Source organism: Sceloporus occidentalis, unplaced genomic scaffold (genome assembly GCF_023333645.1).
Source record: "Sceloporus occidentalis isolate IW3139 unplaced genomic scaffold, rSceOcc1.0.p SCAF_12, whole genome shotgun sequence".
Taxonomy (NCBI): Eukaryota; Metazoa; Chordata; class Lepidosauria; order Squamata; family Phrynosomatidae; genus Sceloporus; species Sceloporus occidentalis.
Window position 1 is genome coordinate 19,294,797 of NW_028316992.1, and position 22,129 is coordinate 19,316,925.

The following is a 22,129-nucleotide window of genomic DNA, read 5'->3' on the forward strand; positions in this document are numbered from 1 at the left end:
ACTAGGTGAGACTGTTTTATTTGGTCTGTGTAGTTGTGCTCTTAATTAAAACATCACCTTCCTGCAACATCATCTTTCCTTGTTAGGTGGAGCAGCCACATTTCTAGGTGTGGCATGACGGGTGACATATAGTGCCAGCTATTCTAGCCCCACAGCCTCTGGGCCAATTATTGGAAAAGGGCCTCCCATGTGTCTAAAATTATGTTGGGTTCAAAACATGGGGAAAGCACCCCGTGCCACCCTGGTGTGCATTTGAGGCCCCAAACTCCGATTTGTTCTTTTTAAATTTGGAGGGGGGGATCTGTGGGACCACAAAAATGGCTCTGGGAGCACTATGTAACCCATGTGCTGCTCTTTCTCCACGCATGCTGCAAAGTGACTGTGATTCTAAATTGTTCTTGTTGCTTGACTCTTCCTATATTCAACAATATTTCATTAACTTATTAGATATGAATAAGAAAGCTGCCCAACTGCATCACACATCTGACATTAACTTACTGCGACTCCGCAGCTATCACTGAGCCTCAATTTCCTAAGCATGTTAGATATCTAGATAATGTGACTATCATCAAGTATGGCCATGTCTTTTATAGGATTAAATTTAATGGCCTCCCTTTTGCAATACTCAAAGAATACTTATATCCCATATGTAGATCACCAATAGCTCTATAGCAATGAAGTACTTGAAACATTAGGTGATGTCATCTTTGAAGGACACAATAGGGTGCTCTGTCCTATGGTAGAGGACACTGGAATGATGCTTGGAACATTTCTTGTCTGATTTAAACAATTTAATGACTGCGTCTGTGGTTAAATTCTTATTCTCTACTCAAAGATCTCACAAGATAATTTCTCCAACCTAATTACAGTTTGTATGTTTTTATTTTAAGTTGTCAATGTATTTTAATGAGGTGCATGCATTTTAAAGATGTTTAAATATTTTAATGATAATATTTTTTACAGTCATGTTTTTTATGTTTGTAGTGGCCGTGTTTTTATTCCTCTCTCTGTTCTAATGGTCCTGTGACTGTATAATAAAGAGATGATGGGGATGATGAAGAGGAGCATCGATGGCCCATCAGAAATATGGGTCGATGTTCCTGACCTACCTTAGAAAGCTGCAGTTAGAATTACAACCAAGTAATGCATGGGAAGACATATCAATGGCTTTGAGAATCATCAAGGGTATTATCCATTTGAAATGCACTTTGCACCTTATGCAAAACCAAACAACTATTTCCAACACAGCCAATCCAAGACATTTCCATCCATTTCAATACTAGTTTACCTTAGTGATTGTTCTATTAGCAGGCACTGGTCTTATATCAAACTGGAGGTCACGAGTCAAAGGCAGCCCAAAACTCCAACCACCATATCTGAATCAGAAAAATAAAAACACCTCAGGAAATACATTCCAGTCATAAACTACACATTGTAGACCTGAATTTATTGATTTATTCCATGAGCTACCCAAGTCATAACACACAAATCAACTGTCTGCCTCTATTGGGAATGTGCCCCAAAGCTAAGCCAGCACATTACAAAACTTGATCAAAAACAGAAATTGTAAGCATTTGCCATCCTACTTTGGGCTTTCTTCTTCTTCTTTAGAATGAAAGAATTAAAGTACAGAATTAGTTTTATCCAGATTTCTATTAATGTGCTAATCAAAATGGAATGTACATTTCCATGATTTCCCCTATAAACCAGTAGTAGAAACGTTTGTTAAAAAATGTAAGAGGGAAAGGGGTATTTCAGTTTTCTGTGGATGCTTTTTGTTTTAGAAAAAATGTGTTTTTAGACTGTAAGCCATTTTGAGGGAAAAGCGGGGTATAAACAAACAAATAAATAAATAGACATCACATTCTAGTTGAGACCTATAGGTGCATTCAAATATACTCATTCAAATATACAATAAAACCAGTACCTTTTCTGAACAAAGTCTTTGGCAGTAGCAAGTAAGTACGTATCTATATCATGCCCAGTAAGATTATAAATTGTCCGGGAGAAGAAGGTTCTTTTATGAGGTGGAAAAAAATTGATGTTCGAACAAGTCTAGAAAGAAAATATATATTTTTTAAAAAAACACTTGTTATACCTTAAAATTGAGCAATTTTAGCAGATAAATAATGCACATGTAAATTTCACTTTATTATTTCTAAGCAGATTGTTATCATTACGTGCATTTACAGAGCACAACAAAACCATTTTTAACATTACATTTTCAATTATTTTGTTCATTTATGTATATCCATTCGTTGTATAATAAAATACAATGTACACATATAGCTGTCTGTTTTCAGTAAGGTATATCATCATCTGGGCTGACCTAAGCAAGCATTGATAAATGCTAAGAAACTTAATGAAGCAAAATTAACAAAAATTGTGCAAAAACTAAGGTGTCTTGGCATACAAAAATTTACTTTGTGTAAAATACAGTTTCCTTTGCAAAATGTTTTTGTGGGGAAAAAACAATCTGCTGACCATTTTTTGTATAAAATTCCCAAAATGTGAAAAAAAAATGCAAAATTTGATCACACACCCCTTCCCCAGCAGAATCTGCTACGGCATCCATTCTCATCAAGAACATCATATACTGTTCTGGACACCACAATTCAAGAAAGATACTGAGAAGCTGGAATATTTTCAGAGGAGGGTGAGTAAGATGGTAAAAGGTCTGGAAACCATGTCCAGCTTAGAAAGCTGGATATGTATAGCTCTGTTTTAAAACAGAGGTTGGATGGTCATCTGTTAAGACTGCTTTATCTGTGAATTCCTGCACAGCACAAAGTATGACTAAATGGCCCTTGGGTTGACTTCCAACTCTATGATTCTATGAGGACAAGAACATTTATGAGTATTCATTACATCTCAAATGCAAATGCATCACGGAATTTCTGCCACCCCAGTTAAACCAATATGAATTTCAGGGCAATGTAAAAAGCACTCTTTATGTTTGTTCCCTTCCTATGTACAGGAACTGTGAAGTGCACACTTTTCTTTACTCTTTCCTTGGTATGCTCACTGAAGATTATCACACTAGGTCTTACTGTCTGCCAATCGTCCCTGGATCGTTGGGGAAGTGTGCGTGTATGAACGCCTGGAGCACTTCCTCGTGGAATCGTCAGCTCCCTCTAGTGTCATGGAGAGTGACTTTCCTCTTAATAGAAACTTTGCATTAACAGGAAGATCACTCTACCTGAACGATTCAAGGACACTAGCGAGAGCTGACAATTCCATCACGCTGGGGAAGTGCGCCAGGCATTCATACACACGCACTTCCCCAACGATCCACGGACAAGTGGCAGATGGTAACCCCTAGTGTGATAATCTTCAATGACTTTATCACACCAGCTAGTAAAGTGGAATTGTAGCAGGATAAAAGTGTCTTTAATTGGTACTTATCACATGATATCATAGCCATCCTGCTGTTACCTTGCATTCCATTTGTTACTGTAGTGCACGTTTTCATGGTTGGGCCAAACCTATCAATAGACTCTCAATCTTGCTGCTGTTGCATTACAGCTTTTGTGCGATAGGTCCCTTCTGCTGCAATTCAGCTTTTCAGACAGTCATGTGGTGTGACTGGGCATAATTCTGCCACCCTGCCTTGTCTCCCTCCCGCAGTGATCATAGCCACCAACACCTTCCTGAAACTAGCTGCTGTTTGCACTTTCACACAGCTATTGGCTTCAGTAGGCAGTTGGCAGCTGTGATTGTAGGTCTGCCTGCTTCTGCCCAAAGTGCAGGGCTGTTGTGTGAATGTGCACATAGCAGCCCTACATTTCAGGAGCGGGGAGGAGGAGCAATCCTGGCCGCTAACACCTTTCTCAGACAGTGGGGAAAACAGATCACCTGACCATGGATCACTGAAGCACTTTCATGAAAAAGTGTGATAACAAATTATGCCAAACCAATATGCTTGAATTCTTAAACTAGCATGATTGGGGCGGGACATCAGGCTTGTGTGATAAAGTCCCATGTCTGTCACACAGGTAATCATACTCAAATAAGGCCAGATTAGCTTTCATTCTGTCCATGCAATTATGGAACACAGTTCTGTTATGTAAACAGAATCCAAGAGGAATCCCAAAGAGCCAAGAGGTGGGGGCAGAGTTGCTTATTCTCTTCTTGCCATCATGCCCACAAAAATCCCAGTTACTAAAAGTAACTTCTCTTGGGAGAGGGGGACTCAGTTGTGGTAGGGTCAGAAAGAGTTAAACTGCTTTTCTTTATCCCCACTGGCATCGCTAGGGTTGGTGTCACCCAATGTGATAACTCATGGTGTCACCATTGACTTTCTCCTATACTACACCATACAGAATCCTTAGTAAATCGTAATTCCCATTTATCATTGAATGTAATGGTAATAGTGATGACATAAATAACTAGCAAAATTAAACTTATACCTTCAAATTACAATATCATATGCACAGCCTAAAAGTATTTACATATACATAGTTTCATGTAGTTAAAGTGAAAATTTGGTAAGATGTGATGTTTTTAAAGAAAAATTTAAAGGACTATTTTTAAAAAATAAATAAATAAATAAATAAATTTATATTTCGGATTTATGATCAGTGCGATCCTTATGATCAGTGTGTCAAGGCTGCTATTTACATACTGAACAATGTGCACCCTCACTGCGTTCAGCTAACTTTATGTCTAGTTCAGTCCTGAGGCTGCAGTTCTGCATGGACAAATAGTGTAGATAGTTGACACATTATTTTAAACTTTATATATCGTTCTTTTCAACCATTTGTAAAAGTGGAACAGGATGATCAGTCGGAGAAGGGAGGCATCCTATTCCCTTCAATCCAAACGCAATACTATATAGGTATTTTAATGCCATGGAATTAATGTCATAGTATGAGAACAGCATTTTGATGAACTAGCCTCCACAGGTGCTCCTTGGGAGGTCAAGCTATCCCTGTTGATTTATGACTAAGACTGAAGACTAACCTTGAAGACCACAATGTTCATCTCCCATTTTATGAGCTTTTCAGTTGTCACTAAATAATTTCTATTTCCTACCTATAACATGAGAAGCATCCCTGCCTCATTCAAGGAGTATACCACCTCTTACCAAAGGTTTTCAATCCTCTGCATGTTTAGTTACAAAAATGTTACAATCCTATGCACATTTAGTTTGGAATAATTCCCAGTGAAAACAGTAAATATAATTGGAGGATCAGGCTGCAGGGTTGTAATTTTTTACTTTAATGGGACTTAAGCAGCCTAACTGGCCCTGACCAGTTACTTTCAGATACAACCCATGGAATGTAATTGAATTTACTTCAGAGTGCACTGCAGAGCAATTTAAATCCATGAACTCTTGACAGCTGGTTTGTTGGTGAAGCAGCCCTGGGTGTGTATGGCTTTCAGCATACTTGGGAGTTAATGTGATAAAAAGAAATATATCTGTAAATTCTTCCAGCTATGAAAGACCAAAAGCATTGCATAGTCAGTGACAGGCAGGAGACAGGGATTCCTGTCACCCATTTATCTAAAATGGATTCAGACACATAGTTTCACATTATGCAGCCCATGTTCAAATCTGCAACCCTTGGAGCCATCCATTCCCTTGTGGAACAAGTTCTGAACAACTATAAGTCCCTGCTGTTTATTTCACATACATCTCCTCTCATGGAGTTCTAATTTTACATTACCTGTCTGTTGTCTGTGCAGTTGCAGACAGAATATTGAGCACTCCGGTTCCCACTGAACACCCACATGCCAGGCACATCTTCCTTTAAACTTGCTCTGAAAGTAAGCAGATTTAACACTGACATTTCCTGTAGGCAGGTATACAGATGACGCATAGTAATATGGTGGCAGGCTCCTATTAATGCAAGGCACTTGGCAGGTGATCACCTTTGTTTATTGATTCTCCCAAGAGTTCCCAACAAATCCCCCTTGCTTCAAGGCAAGCTGAATTTGCTCTGCCCTGCTTGATTCCTAATGGTTCTGCCTATTGCTCTGTCAATCTCTTTTTAGTTGTTGAATTTGTGATATTGATTGGAAAGGTCCAATGAGACCTGCTTCAAATTCCTTAGCAAGAAACTGAAGTAATTTACATAAAAATAACAATTATCTTGGAATCAGAAGGGAACCCCATGCTCTAAAGCGCTGCAAGGTCAAATCATTAATTGGCTAATATTGAGAGACTTGATTAATCATGTACAGTTTGCACAAATAATTCCCCAAGTATTTGTAAGAATTGTGCATAGTCAGTCACCAGACCCTTTTAAAGCTTTCTAGACGAAACTCCACCATGTTGTCCACCTCTCAGCCAATTTGACAAGACATTTGGAACAACTATGAATATTGATGGCCTACCATTTTAGCCTTTGTCCCCAATGAGTAATTATTGCTGGGGTAACTATAGCTGTACTCGCATTCTCACTGTGAATTCACAGGACCTTACTTCTGAGTAGGTAAGTCTAGTATTGTGTTATAAAGCTAAAATGTATGGTTACTTACTTCAGAGTAAGTAAACTTGCTTACAGGTTAACATGCACATTTCATGGCGGAAATGGTACTCACACTTGGGAATAAGTCTTACTGAACTCAATGGGTTTACTTTTGGTCAAATGTATTTAGGTTTGTGATGCAAGTCTTATGTTTTTTTATGCAAGTTATTTGTCTTGCGTCAGATACTGATCGTTGAATTGCATTGTACAGAACTTCCCAAGTATGTTTGGAAAACCTTTTCATAGGTGGATTGACAGTCTTTGACTTGTTTTGATGTGACATTTGGGTTTCACAGATTTGCAGATGATCAAAGGATGTCCTTAATCCTTGATGACTCTTAATTTTTTGTCCTTTCCCATCCCACAATAAGAATTTAAATGGGGGAAAAAGAGCTACTTACAAATTACTTTTGTTCAGGCACGTGTTATCTGCTCCAGGGAAAGAAAGCAATGATTCCACCAAAGCAGTGGTGGTTTCATTGTAGTTTCTAGGATTTAAAAATACACACCAAAAATTGTTATTCATAATATTATAAGCAGCAAAATAGGTAATAAGTATCATTTTTGTTAACTGAGGGCCGAAACAGACAGCCATATAGAGGTGGCTCGACGCCACCCTTTTGAATGCTGGATCGGGGCTGCAGCAACTGCATACCACGGCTCCAATCAGGGTTTTTTCCGGTGCAAAAAGAAGCAGCAAAATGCCACTTATTTTTGCACTAGAAAAAAAGGCAACCTTTCCACTACCACCACAGGTTTTCAGTGCTCCTGCAGCTTGCAGCATCTAAACACTGTACAGCTGGACTGCCAAAAAGCTGCCATTGTGTAAATGGCTGGATAGCTTCACGGTGGCTTCCTGATAGCTAGGGGACATATGTTGTGCATAAACCATGCCTCCAAGCCGCTGGAAAGCTGGCTTTTTTGCCAGTCTGTTCCAGCCCTAAGTGAGCAAAGTAAGCGTCAGATATTGTTTTATATCTCAGTGCAGTAAAACACAGAATAAACATGAGGTGTTCACACAGTTAGAAGGTAATTTGTTTCTGGTATCGATCAATGTTTGCATTTCACCAGATGAAATGTTAGACCATGATCTTAAAGGATAGTATGGCACAGTCTTCTAACTAGCTACCCTGGGCGGGGGGGGGGGGGGAATCTCTGAAGTTGGCAGCATTACCTAGACATCCACTTTCAAATGAGAGCTATTAGCTTTTATTTCATAAGCCTATTTCCAGATTCTCCTGTGGCTTTTTTCCTAGTAGGAGACTGTTCTGTCTCTGAGCCACACGCCAAAAAAATAAACTCTAACACAGATGGATGGAAGACTACAAGTCTTCCCACTGGTCATTCTGAAGTGATTCCTCTACAAACAGCTCTCAGAGTTGAATCCTTAAACTACTGTTTACAATTGAGCTTGTAGTGAAAAAGCAATTTGGGGCTTCAGGGTATGGGATTTGATGATAGAGATTTCTATCAGCAACCTTTACACCAAATCTCCAAACTATTTTCTAAACAGTTTCTGAAACTCAAAATAACAAAGTAGTAACTGAAAAATGTGTATGTATTTCTGCATAGCTTCATATAATCTTTAATATTCTTTGGCTTCAAACTAGTGGAATTAGGCCGACATTTTACTGGCACTGAGAACCAGAGTATGCATTGAATAGTTAGTCAACACTTATGGCAATCTCTTTGACTGAAGATTTACTCTAATACCCAGAACCAATACAAGTTAGATTTTAAGCAGTTGAAAAACAGACAGATAGGTATGATTTGCTGACATCAGATTGTTGAAGTGGGCATTCCAATACACACACTCACTGAGAGACTACAGTCCAATACTTTTGCAGTATCTGCCTGAGGGTAACCAAGGAAAACCCTGGAACTAAACCAACTTATGGGAGAGGTAAGGCCAGAGGAGAACAGAACCATGCCTATATACTTGCTGATTGACTAGCAATACTTTGTGTAATTGCAAGGTACTACTAACCAATAAAAGGCATTGTTGACCTGTCAAAACCATTGCAACTGAGCATTTTTGAAAAGTTTTTCTCTGCTGTTTAAATCATCTCACAACAGCATCATGATTTGCTCCACAAGAGATATACAGAGACTCTCTTGGTTTTGCAAAGCTACAGAACTGCTACACTGAACAAAATCCTCTTTTTGTCTTTTGCCTTGTCCTCTACAATTCCTAGCATACATCATTATGACACTACCAGCAAAGGCTTTCCTTTTCCCCTCGATTCAATCACATGAATGCATGCTCACATAAACAACTTTCTTGCCCCAGATGTATGATGACAACTGAATGATATGAAAGAAATATTTACCCAAAGAAGTCTGCTTGGCCAGAGGAGCCATACATGGAGGGTGAGAGGTGGAGGGCTGGGAATTCTGCCATTTTCGGTCTCAAGGTGTCTAGACTCATGGCAGCTGTCACAAAGAGTACGGGAAGGATGACCTGAGCAATGAAACCTTTCACATTGCGCCGAGTGTGATGGAACCTCTTAATGAACAAGGCAGTAGCCTGCCTCACCAATACAGAAAAGTTGTTTGACTTCTTCATCCGAACTAGTGCTTGGTCTATTCAACAAGAACAGAAATAAGATATGATGACACATTAAGTACTGAGTCTTGTTCCATCACAGTACTGTAATTTCAATTCAGAGCTTGGAAAAATTCTTTTTGTGAATTAACCTCCAGTATCCATCAGCCAACCATGCTGGCGGTGGATTCTGGTGTTCTAATCCAAAATAGTTACTTTTACAAAGTCTGATACATCCCACCCAGAATACATGAGGCTGTTTAAAAAAGGAGTTTCTGTTTATCAAATGAATATTCAAATCCTTGATAATCCTTGAAGTTGATACTTTGTAGCAGTTTTGCCTTCCCAGGAGTGGTAACTTCAAAAATCGTAGTATTTTTGGCCAATGCATTTTATAGGATTTACAGTTTCTTTGGTTGAGCACATTCCCTAAGGTTTCATACAAGAATATCATTCTAAGAGGATGTAAAATTCCCAGTGTGGGCAGCATAACACTGTACATTGTGATGGACAAAAAAAGCCTTTACTACAGATCTGCAAAAGTATTCCCATCACTTATTCGTTAACTTAAATGAGCCATGGTTTTCTGCAAGCATTCTTTAAAATATCAATTCATTAAGTTTTGTTTAAGCCTTAAACACATCAATACAATTTCTAATGAAGAAATTAAAAATACAAACTGAAATAAAAAGCTCATCAATTGACAGCAGTAATCACAAATAGCAGTAACCACAACAATTATGTAAAGCCTCTAATGTACAGATATTGCCACAATTAGCTGGTGATTTTTTAAAAAAATAAGGATCCATATTGAGCTGGAGATATATGTGATTTCCAGGTAGTATGGGCCTAGCTTTGAAATGTGAAGTGACTAGAGGGTGTAAATTAGGCTAGGAGAATATACGAATTCCAATTCCTGTGCCATCACATATCTTACTGTGAGACCTTGCACTATCTCTCAGTCTAATCTACTTCACACAGTTGCTGTTAATACCAAGGGAACAGGGCAGGCATTTTGAATGCAAGGGATGGCTAAGAAAAACTTTTTAAGAACCATCTAGGTTCTGGGTGGCACTGGTGGTGCAGTGGTTAAATGCCTGTACTGCAGCCTCTCACTCAAAACCACAAGGTTGCGAGTTCAAGACCAGCAAAAGGGCCCAAGCTCGACTCAGGCTTGCATCCTTCCGAGGAGGTCGCTAAAATGAGTACCCAGACTGTTGGGGGCAAATTAGCTTACTTGCTAATTAGCTTACTTGCTGTTCACTGCTATGATCTTTGGAATAGCGGTATATAAATAAAACAAATTATTATTATTAATAATAATCTAGGCTGCATTCAATGCTATGAAATTCTGGGATTTGTAGTTTTGTGAAATATATTTAGCCTTCTCTGTCCGACAGTACTGGTGCCACAACAAACTACAAATCCCAGGATTCCATAGCACGGAGCCATGGCAGATAACACAGTGCCAAACTGCTTATTTCTGCAGATGCAGCTTTAGTCTAAGAACCATCACCATCTAGAATGGGGATTGGCAACCTGTAATCTTCTCTGCATTGCAACTTGGACCCACAGCGAAGGCTAAGAGAGATCCACATGTCAAGCAGAGGTGCTGTATCAAGAGCTGACTGAACCACCAGTATTACAAAAGAGGTGCAAATCACTCCCACCCCCTTTCCAGGGGATTATTTCAGATGAGCCCTGGCTCAGGTGCTGGGCAAAAGGGGCATGTTAAGAAACGTGCACTAGATCAAATTATTTGTCCATTTAGAACAGTATTGTCTGTTCTAATTGGCAGCAGGATTTCAAGCAAAGGTCTTGGCCCTGCTCTGCTACCTCATCCGTTTTATTGGAGATGCCAGAGACTGAACCTGGGATTTTGTCAGTGAGTTGTGTGTTGACTAATCATATGCAATATGGAAAGCACAATGGTGACAGGAGTTGGCACTGCTGGCAGAGGAAGTGTAAGGGTACCTTCCAGTAGGCTGCACCAACATACCACACACAACAAGAAGTGATGTAGAAGCTATTTTTGCCTGGGTGATCCACACAAGACTATTATGAAAAGGGAAGAGAGCATTGTCTCCGTTGTGCATCATCTTGAGGGCCCTGGCAGGTTGGAAGGTGATCTATAAAGATTTTGAATCATTTAATCAATCCAATAAAATTACCAGCATGAGAACATGGAAAGTGTAATTTGATTTTTTGGCCTTTGTCTATGATCTGTGTACATACTTATATGATGTATTCACAATGTAAGTGACAGCCATTTCATGTGTGCACAGTGCCCTGTTTTGTTCTCAGTTTGTTTATATAACTGTCCACTGGGAACACTCCCTCAGAGAATGGTGGAGTCTCTTTCTTTGGAGGTCTTTAAGCAGAGGCTGGATGGCCAACTGTTGGGGGCACTTTGATTATGAGTTCCTGCATGGCAGAATGGGGTTGGACTGGATGGCCCTTAGGATCTCTTCCAACTCTATGATTCTATTATTTGTGACTATTGTTATGCTCATTCTCAGTCAGACATTTCTCTCTGAGAAGAGTATGCAACCAGTCCAGGGGGCGGATTCAGGTTTATGTGTAGGCAAGTCCTCACACTCGTATCCACATTTTTGCCATCTTGGGAATGCTTGAGATAAAGTGCAAAATAGGAACATATTAAATAAAATAACTAGATAAAACTGCCAAATGGTACAGGTGGCTTTAGTGTGTTAAAAACTTCACACTGGGATGGCTAACTGTCTGGATTGTACTACTTCAGATTACAGAGCAGAACTCATACTATTTGATTCTTTCTATATGAATAAAACATATCTACAGAAAACTAGCATGTCAGTGCAGACCAGGCTAGAAACCTAGCTTCTACCGGGACAGAAATAGCACAACTCAGTGGGAGGTTTATTACCTCCATGAGAACTAAGAGTCAAGCTTGTTTTCTAGCTGTGTTTGCCAGCTCCTGTATGCAAATTGCTATTTTGGAAATATGAATTCTTTGTGTTATACCCTCTGGTCCTTACAGGCTGGATGATAATTGAGATTTAAATTGGCAGGTTTATAAATTAAGCCAAAAGTTATAATATAACACATTAACTTCCAGAAATGTTGCCTGTGCTCTGAAAGAATAGGTTCATTACATACTCCTTTGAAGGCGGACTGACACATCCTCTGTATAAATCATATTTACTTGGAAAGTCTCACTGATTATTCCCACATTGACATGGCTAAGACTGGGCTTCATCAGTGTTCATTTATTATGGCAGGCCTGTCTTCCACCAAAGCTTGCTAAATTTCTAGTTGTACTAAGAAAAAAAAAACAGGATGATGGTCCGACACTTCAACGGCCACAATACATGGTTGTGGCGCTCTGTGTGGAATCATGGGTCGCAACTCGCAACTTGTGCTGGCCTAGTAATGACAACTAGATGTGTTGTACAAACCTTGTGGAATGGCATGTTGCAAGCCTTTTAAATTATCTCACTAGTTCTTTCATAGACTGGTTTTGGAAAAATTATAAAATTGTCTCCAACCTTTTATTCTCAAACCCTTCCTGCAGAGATTCTAGGTTCAGTGTTTAAAACAGGATAAGAGATAAGCAGGTTAGTCATGTTTCTTAGTGGGCAAGGGGAGCAAGAGCACTCAGGTATATTTCTGAGTATCCCAATAGCAGCAGTTGTACAAGTGAAAAATACTACAGTCCCAGGACAACAACACAAGGGTTAACTGGAGATTGCCTCCAGATCTGCCTAGCCTTCCCTGGGGGGATTGTCACACTGAATTTCTCTAGATAGTAGGGCCCCTCTTTCTTTGAGAATCACATCCAATGGAAGGTGACAGTATAGCTATTTTTTGGGCTGTCAGAGATACAAATCATGGACAAATTCATACCATCTTTTTCAGTGAAGTTCTCAGAGCTCACAGAGAAGTCATCAGTCTCTGTAGTTGAATTGCAGTCCTCTTCGGACAAGCCAGCATCAGTTTGTTCATCTTCAGCCATATTTTTGGTCAAATTGAGAAACACCTGAATAACAACAATATTTAAAAAATAATAATTTTAATTCAGTTACGTTCAGGGTGACCAGATGCCCTCTTTTTCCAGAATATGTCCTACATTTCAACCACTTTCCAGGATGTATTTCAAAATGTCCTCCATTTTGAACATGGCTAAGAAGCATGAATTTACATTTGTATGTTTAGCTTTTATTTTGTAATGTCTTCCATTTTTCTTGAATGTCCTACATTTTGTGGTGCCTTGTCCTCCTTTGTGGTTATGACATCTGGTTACCCCAAACTTTGCTCTCTTAGGATAAACTCTGCTCACTTTGGGGGGAGGGCAGTTCTTCTGCACTGTCCTTTAGAAATATGGAATATGCAAGAAGCATATCTGTCCTACTTTATTAAGTTCCACCCACTGTTTGAAGAGATCCTGTATCTGGAGGACTGTGATTTGTATCTGGTTTAAATACAGAGAATCCTAAGAAGGGAAAGCAGTGCTGCTGCTGGTGGTGGTGGGGAGGTCTTGAAAATGCACACAAACATTTATCTGCTCAGAGTAATCACAGAGTAACCCGGTCACAAAAAATTATGATAAAATGCATTTACTTCTGTTTAAATAATAGTAACAATTTCTAGATTTAAAATGGTTCAAGTTCAACTTATTTAAAGGACCATATTCTCCTTTATGAATCAGCCTGTGTTCGAAGATCTGCTAGGGAGGCTTTTCTCTCTGTCTCACCACCCTCACAGGTACATTTAGTGGAAATACAAGAAAGGACCTTCTCAATAGTTGCCCCAATGCTTTGAAACTCCCTTCCCAGAAAAGTTAGACTGGCACCCTCCCTACTCTCTTTTCACAGACAAGCAAAGACCTTTCTATCCAACAGCCATTTAATGAGTGCTTGTGTATGGCCCATCTTACACAATGCGCTGGATACTGCTAATTGTTGTGCTGGTGTGTGTGTGTGTGTTTTAATGAAATATGCTTTAACCTGGTTTTAATTTTTTTTTCTGATTGTTTAATTATGTTTCAACTTTTTTTATCTTGTGGATTTTAATTATTTTTTTAACTGATGTAAGCCACTTTGAGTCTCAATCTGGGGAAAAGGAGGGATAGAAATAGAATAAATCAACGATAGATTTACACACACATCCGCATCAATTCATGTACTACTCTTCACTAAAAGTATTATCAGGCAGCTCACAAATAACAATAAGAACAACAACAACACAGCAAAACAACAGTCAGTAAGTCAGCAGGGTAAAAACTGCAGCAATAACAATGAGATATTAACAGCTCAACAAATGTTTAAAAATTGGTTGGCACTAACTTCTTCCACAGTGCTGTCTGAAATTCCATAGCAGCCAATATGGAGGTCATTCAAGCCATTGTCCAGACCTCTCAGGAGAGACTGGTAAGCTGACGAAACTTTACTGTTAAACTTAGGAAGCACATAGACAAGTTCCCCAGCAATGTCTTCCTTGAGATAGGCTTCTGGGAGGTGAGACTGGATCATGGCTGTCACCGCAGAGGTATCACATTCATCTGCAAGGCTTAGAGTTGGGCCCTATAGGGAAAGGAAGACACCACAATAAAACAACTCAGCATCAGCAATGGCTTTTCAAGACATACCATTTCAATTATGCTAATGAAAGTGCTAATTGGTCTTGAAGTGAGCATCTAACCACCTCAAGCAAGAGCTGCTGTGTGTACATGTATATGCACTAAAATAAAAATCCTATTCTTGTTTAGCAAGTTAATCAAGTAGCATACGCATATTTGATTCCTTTTCCTATTCAGGCCACCCATCTTGGATTTTACTGCTTCCTATTGTTGTGTATTCATTGCATCCTCTCAGATACTTATCAGCAGGTGCCATTTCTTCACCTTTCTTCTTAAACAGGTGTTACTGATAGAGAACATACAAGAGTTTGCATACAAATCCCACACCTTTTTCTTAGTAAGGATCAGGTGGTATCCACTGCCAAATGCTTCTTTGAGGTAGAATGGGGACCCACAGCACTTGAGTCCCCCATGTTCCAAGAATGCAATCCTGTCACTCAAGACCTCAGCTTCATCCAAATGATGGGTAGAAAGAATGATGGTTCTGCCTGAAAATACAAAACATGCAGCATGTCTATAATTTGCCCTTAGATCCAGAGACAGCAAGAAGTTTGAGGGAGGGGGCTGGCAGAAACTCGCAGTCACATTGGCAACATCTCCCTTTTAGGAGATTGTATAAGTTACAGAAAAGCAAACCCAATGGGCCTAAGACAGGTCAGCAAGTGTTGGCTCTCTGGTTCACCTAACCAGGTACTGGATCAGTTGGTGGGGCCTGTAGCACTACACAACACAACACAGTTCAGCTCACGCATCTGCGGGCAAATCCTTTGGTTTCTTGGTGATACAGGACATAACATGCTTATAGCTTGGCCGATAGAAATCACAGTTTGAGACCTCTAGCATTAGAACAAATAGTTTCCCCACTACACTACTTACCACTTGGTTCACGAGCTTCAATAATGATTCAAACTTACCTTGATTCCCAAATAATTTTTTAGCACTAGTGTCACAGTATTAAGACACAACTTTTCATACCATCACTTCAGAAACCTAGGATATCAATTTTTATGCCCATATTACCTTTTCTATTCTTTGATATAATATCCCAAATGCCTCTCCTTGAACACGGATCAACCCCAGTGGTTGGTTCATCTAAGATCACAACCTTTGAACCTCCAAGAAGGGCGATCGATATTGACAGCTTTCTTTTCATCCCTCCTGATAAAGAGCCAGCCAGTTTGTGACGATGGTTGTATAATCCTGTTTCCTTCAAACTCCTTCAAAACATGAACCAGAAGAATGAAATAAATTTGTTCACTTGTGTTTAACTCAGGAAAAAAGACCCTATACATATTAAACCATTAGCACAAATGGAAGATTAATTCCGCAGATCTGGAAGAACTGTGATTTAACACTTCTTTTGGACTTGGGTTCCTTTATTTTTCTTTTAAGAGTTTTCAGAATTTTTGGCCAACAAGATAAGGGCAAAGGGCTCAGAGCTATTGTTTGGAATTGCAATGGGAGATCCAAATGTATACTTGGCCTGTTTCCCAGCCCCAGTGACACAAAGCAACTACAAACCCATTTTCAATGGACAGTGAAACCTGATTTATGTTTCTAAAGTGACACAAAGCAGCCTCAAAAACTGTGCAGTAAAACTAAACAAAAATGACAATAATAAATGAGGAAAAACAGCAGTACAAGAGCTATTGTTCATGGCAAAAGGAATATGCTTGCATTGGAGTAATATGATGAAATATTTGTATCAGTATTTCAATAGGCCAGCAGTGTGATCTGCTACCAGAACTGCTCTGTGAAATGAGCCAAGGACACAGTCTGGCACAAAGTTAGGCCAGAGTTTGAATACTGCTCTCCCTGAGACATAGTCCAACATTCAAATTACTACAGCAAACTGGTTCTCTATGTAATTCTGCATATTTTTTAAACAGTCTTGCATTTATAAATGATCACCAGAGATTTCTTTCCCCCCTGAAACAGGTTATGGCCCATTTTGATGTAACTGTGCAATTCTCACTTGCAGTTCCCACACAAAATGTAAGGATCATAGGAATGAAGAGAAAGTTGCATTCCCTGCCCCTCTCCTTTTTGTCACTCTGATGTACCTGTCTATTTCCTCCAGCAATTCCTGCTTGCTCCAGTGGGGTACCTTGATGTAGCCATATAAAAGTAAGTGCTCCTTTGTGGTCAGGTAACTAAATAGTACATTGTGCTGCATGCATATCCCCATGTTTTTCCTTATAACATCTTGGTCACTTCTGATATCTTTACCATAAACAAATATAGTGCCCGATGAAGCAGGAAACAGACCAGTTAGAATAGATCTACAATGGGGAAGAAATGAGGAGAAGATTAGGTCAAGAACCAGTTCCTGCAACCCATGCTCTTCCAATTCCTTAGCCAAAAGGAGAAGCATGGCTGCTTTCCTCCTTATCACGGAATCCTCTACAAACCTTATACACCACCAAAATCTATACAGCAGTCTGGTAACTAGTGGAGAGTGGAGGGGCACACTGACCTAAGAGGGAGGATATGTTGTAGTTCTATCTGTGCAGAACTTTACAATGTGACTCAGAATGCAGGATCTCAGTCAAAATGTTCAAATTAAAAATAAATATTTTAGAAACAATAATAATTTGGGTATTTCAGGGTTTTGAACAAGGAATGTGACAAAATGTCATTTAACTTCTGCCCACCACTCACTTTAGTGACAGAAAAGCAGGCCCAACAGGGTGATCCTTACATCAGATTCTAAAATTTATTCCAGTTATTTGACCATAGATACAGTATATCTACAAAACTGGAATTCTAATGACATTTGGGCAGAACATGATTTTCATACCATCTGGCAAAGCTGGAGCAAGCTGCCCCAGCAGATTTCTGCTCCTGCAGCCTCAGGGAATCTTAGGCCTGCTGGGCATTGATGGTACTATAGTGCACAGTGTTACTTGAAGTTGTTACTGCAGGTCATTCTCCCACTATGTGTATCAGACAACAGGCCTAGCTGCTGCAGTGTCCAATAATAGTAATTCAACAAAATGAAAAGCTTTAGCAAATGTTACTGCTTATACATCTTCTGGCCTGGGAGCAGAAAAATCCTTTAAATGTTCTTGTCAGTAATGACAAGAAATCTGTTTTCATTTGTGGAGGAGAAAAAGACCTGCTGAGACAGATAAAGCGCTCTGAAAGTATAGGGTATAAAATAATTTCAAAAAGCAGATCTCAAAGACAACATCCAATCCCACTTTAAAGTATAAAAATGCCACATATTTTATCACTTATCTTCACAAGCCACAAAAGCTGTATTTTTTGTAGTCCTCCGCAATGCCTCTTCAAAGGGAACTTACATAGTGGTAGTTTTTCCAGCTCCATTGTGACCCAGCAATGAAGTGATGTTTCCTTCATAAAAATTCAGGCTGAGATTCTGAACAGCTGCTTTGGATTCATAGATCTTTGTTATTCCATGAAGAGAAACTCCCACTTTTAAGTGGTTAGGTTCAGGTTCAAGGTTACAAGGTAAAGCACTCTGAACATCTGTAAAACAACAAGAGCAGGAAAAATGATTGGTTTGTACTACTTGAGTCAGTGAGAAATTTCACTTGAGCTACATGCACACCTTTCAGCAAAAGAAAACAGATGAAATAAGACCAATTACTTAGTTACACATATGTAAATAAGCAATGTCTTCTGACCCCATCGCTCAAGCCCACCTTAACAGCCAGAAGTCACATCAAGCAAAGGAGGTCTGCTCAGTTGCTGATCAGAGCACAAGGAGGGTGGCATTTTCAGCCACATTTTACCCAGAGAGTGAGGCTGGTATGAGTAATTGACAGAGGTCTTGTTGCAACTCCTCATAGTTTGCCACAGCCATGCTAGCTAGTGGGAGGCAGCTGAAAAGGTAATCCTCCTTGGACCCTGTTCGGCAAGTGAGCAGACCTCCTTTTCTTGCTCTTGGATGTTAAGTTGGGCTGCTACTCGCAATTGCATCTCAGGAAGTAAACTGAAGTCTATGAAAGCTCATGCTGCCAATGTCTTACTTTCACTTAGTCTCAAAGGTGCTACAAGATCTCTCTACGTACTGATTCGGCCAACATAGCTATCTATGAACATGGAACAGTTATTGATCCATCACTCAACATTATGAATCCATAACTGAAATACAGAATGCCAGTGAAGACCTGCATCAATGTGGACGGTCACTAGAGCTGTGTTTGTATTTTCTTATATAGAGGGATCTTTGTTGTACATGCATAAGATGTCAAAAGGAAAAATAGAAACATTGCTGTCTGAAGAAATACTAAACCTCAAATGAGATGGCACATACATGGTCATTGTTGTTCTGTGCTTTCAAATTGTTTCTGACTTATGGTGACCCAAAGGTAGAGCTATCACAGGGGCTTCAGGGGCTGAGAGTATGTGATTCACCCAAGGTCACCCAGTGAGTTTTCGTAGTCAAGAAGGGAATCAAACCCTGATTTCCAGAGTCATAGTCCAGTCTTCAAACCACTATATCATGCTGGCTCTCCACATCCATAAACTTAAAACTAAATAATTTCTCTTTCAGATATCTATGAAGAAACAAGTCTGTCATTTAGCTTTCAGACTTAGAAAGTCCTTTCAATTTTACAAAGAAGATAAGCCAATGAATTTCCTCATACTTATGTTGCCTAAATGTGTAACATAAACATCCCAAATGCAAGCGGCTTGAGGAGTATTTCAGTTTCAACTGTGAACCTTCAGTCTCAAAGATAGTTGTTGGGTTTTGTGGCAGTGGCACAACAATATCAAGTAAATGCATCTAACAAATTATATTCTCCACATTTAATAATCTGTAATACCTACACATTTTTTCAGGAAATTCTGGCTGCTTTCTGAAGAAGAAATCTGTGAAAAAATAGGCTTTTGCCTTTCCACTCCACAATGGACTGTAACCATACTGCTCTGCCCAGTAAGATGGAAGGAAAGGAAAATACCATGGCATTGCCATGCCATACTTTCCTGTAATTTAAAAATAAAAGGAAAGAAAGCAAAAGTGAGAGATTTCTTTAAAAGTTAAGTTTCCCCCCCAAAGGTTTGCTCCACAATAGGTGGACTTCTTAATACTTTTAACACAATCTTTTTTTTCATTTCAGGCCAAAAGAAACTAACAGTATGAGTGTAATGTGATCACAAAATATTTTTAGGCATTCATTTTCTGCAGCTTTGATGAGCATCCTATTTTGTTCCCTTAGCTCTCTGAATGGGATTAATATACTTAAGGTAGATCCACATTGTCTTTAATGATCCATGTTGATGCCACTAGGACATGAGTGGGCATCATGCCACCCTCTAGAGCAGTGGTTCCCAACCTTCCTGATGCCGCGACCATTTAATACAGTTCCTCATGTTCTGGTGACCCAAACCCATGAAATTATTTTCATTGCTACTTCATAACCGTAATTAAATAGATATTTTCCACTGGCCTTAGGCAACCCCCATGAAAGAGTCATTCGACCCCCAAAGGGGTCCCAACCTACAGGTTGGGAACCACTGCTCTAGAGGTTCTTGCATTGTTGATCTCAGCAATCCCATCCAACATAGCCAAGGAGAAAAATGTTGGCTGTCTAATGCCCGTGACTGCTGTACAACATCAAACTAATAACATAAAACCCGATAATAGAACAAGGAATTATTTTATGGAGAGTTCCAGCTAACTTGCATATGAAAGCAATACCAAAGAATGAAATTGCATTTTAGATCAGCACTGCAATACCACCAAAAATGATTACCCTGTGGTGATCCCAATACTAATTTGAGTCAGTTTGCTTGTGGCAAAGAAGAAGATACTGGCTTTTTTCGTTCCATTGGCCTGACAACTGTACCTTACTTCAGCAATGAAAATGGGACAGTATCCTTCAGCATAGTTAAGAACAACTTTCCCATTTAGGGGGATGGAGGTACACACAATTCTTGATTTTCCACCTAAGGTAGCTGGCTCACTCTGCCCAGTGTTAGGACTCGCCAGCCTTCTTAGCTATAACACTTGTAATAATAACAGCATGAGTTACCTCCTTCTTGTAGAGACCCCCTACACCAGTGGTTCTCAACCCTCCTAATGCCGCAACCCTTTAATACAGTTCCTCATGTTGTGGTGAACCCCAACCATAACATTATTTTTGTTGCTATTTTATAACTGTACTTTTGCTACTGTTTTCCAATGGATTGGTTTTATTGTCCTCCCAGTAGTGACTACAATACAAGTTTGTCCATCATTTGTCCATCTAACACAGTTTTAATAGCTAAATGATCCCCTTGAAGTCTATTAGCGTTCTGTTTTGGGTTGTAATAGCCTGTTTGTATTAATCATCTGTTCTACTTACCTGGAAAAACTTTTCTGATGTACCAGCCCAGGATTAAATATATAAAAGAGTCTATTAGAATTAGCCAGCACATCCAGCCAAAATTGGTGTCATCTCCTGACATAGGTGAGCTATACATGTTATCCCACTGCAGACCTATTAAAAATGAATGAGAGAGAGAGAGAGAGAGAGAGAGAGAGAGAAAGAAAGCAAACAAGAAAGAAAGCACAATTATTGCTTTTGATAATGGACCAGATTGTATCAAGACGAGCCAGAAATCTATTCCTTAGAAAGGATACATACCATGATATGAGGTTACTATATATATATATAAAGAAGTGTTGATAGAGTTGTCTTAGATGACAAAAAGAGTCCAGGAAGTTTCATTTGTCAGTTTCTTTTGCTTGTTTACTTGTTTGTTGTTAAGATTGTTGTTATTGGTATTTGCTATGTTTAAGCCTAGATTTTTGTTTATGTTCACGTTGATAGTGTATTTGTATGTAAATTTTGTAATTTTATTGTGTGGATGGTTTTAATAAAATACAATAAAATGCTTAAAAAGAAGAAGAAAGAACACATACCAATGCCCTGTTCTTCATAGCGGGATATATACTGGCTTGCATAGCAGAATGCCGTTGGAGACAACAGGCTCTGAAAAAAAGAAGGGAAGATGGAATAAAGCTATTGAAATATTTGCATACAAATACCTAAATGAACACATGTAAACTGTACAGATTTTAGAGAAATACAAATAAAGGAAATAAAAGTATGCAGCACAATTCATCTAAGGATGAAAAGGTATTTAACAAAAGAACAGTGCAAGAAGAGGAAAACAGCAGGAAATAATTTCTGAGCAAGAGAATACAAATAAGGCTTTTATCTCCTCTTGTCTTCTTCCAACAGCTGAAGACATTGGGTTGGATCTAGGCCCTATCTTCTTCCACTGGTGGAAGGACTCCACTCATAGAAGACTTTTCTTGATTTTGGGAGACTTCCCACCCATCTAGTTTGCACTACAACCCATCCCATCCAGCAAGGTCTCCCAATCCTCTGTGAAGCTTTTTGTGGTTTTTTTGGGCTATGTGGCCATGTTCTAGAAGAGTTTATTCCTGACATTTTGCCAGCCACAGATGCTGGCGAAACATCAGAAATAAACTCTTATAGAACATGGCCACATAGCCCAAAAAACCCACAAAAA

At 39.3% G+C, this 22,129-nt stretch overlaps 1 protein-coding gene across 1 annotated transcript in view; it reads right to left on the reverse strand.

Annotated features, from left to right (window-relative positions):
• ABCA12 (ATP binding cassette subfamily A member 12) overlaps positions 1-22,129 on the reverse strand; it is a 144,167-nt gene that overhangs the window by 38,232 nt on the left and 83,806 nt on the right. Inside the window, exons 24-37 of the mRNA XM_089477824.1 lie at positions 21,513-21,582; positions 20,953-21,087; positions 19,436-19,591; positions 17,941-18,127; positions 16,699-16,917; positions 15,656-15,852; positions 14,963-15,123; positions 14,343-14,579; positions 12,904-13,036; positions 8,804-9,056; positions 6,875-6,961; positions 5,670-5,763; positions 1,928-2,055; positions 1,289-1,376 (exon numbers count right to left, since the gene is read on the reverse strand). Of these exons, the coding sequence (XP_089333950.1) occupies positions 1,289-1,376; positions 1,928-2,055; positions 5,670-5,763; positions 6,875-6,961; positions 8,804-9,056; positions 12,904-13,036; positions 14,343-14,579; positions 14,963-15,123; positions 15,656-15,852; positions 16,699-16,917; positions 17,941-18,127; positions 19,436-19,591; positions 20,953-21,087; positions 21,513-21,582 (2,145 nt within the window). The remainder of the gene's footprint in view (positions 1-1,288; positions 1,377-1,927; positions 2,056-5,669; positions 5,764-6,874; positions 6,962-8,803; positions 9,057-12,903; positions 13,037-14,342; positions 14,580-14,962; positions 15,124-15,655; positions 15,853-16,698; positions 16,918-17,940; positions 18,128-19,435; positions 19,592-20,952; positions 21,088-21,512; positions 21,583-22,129) is intronic.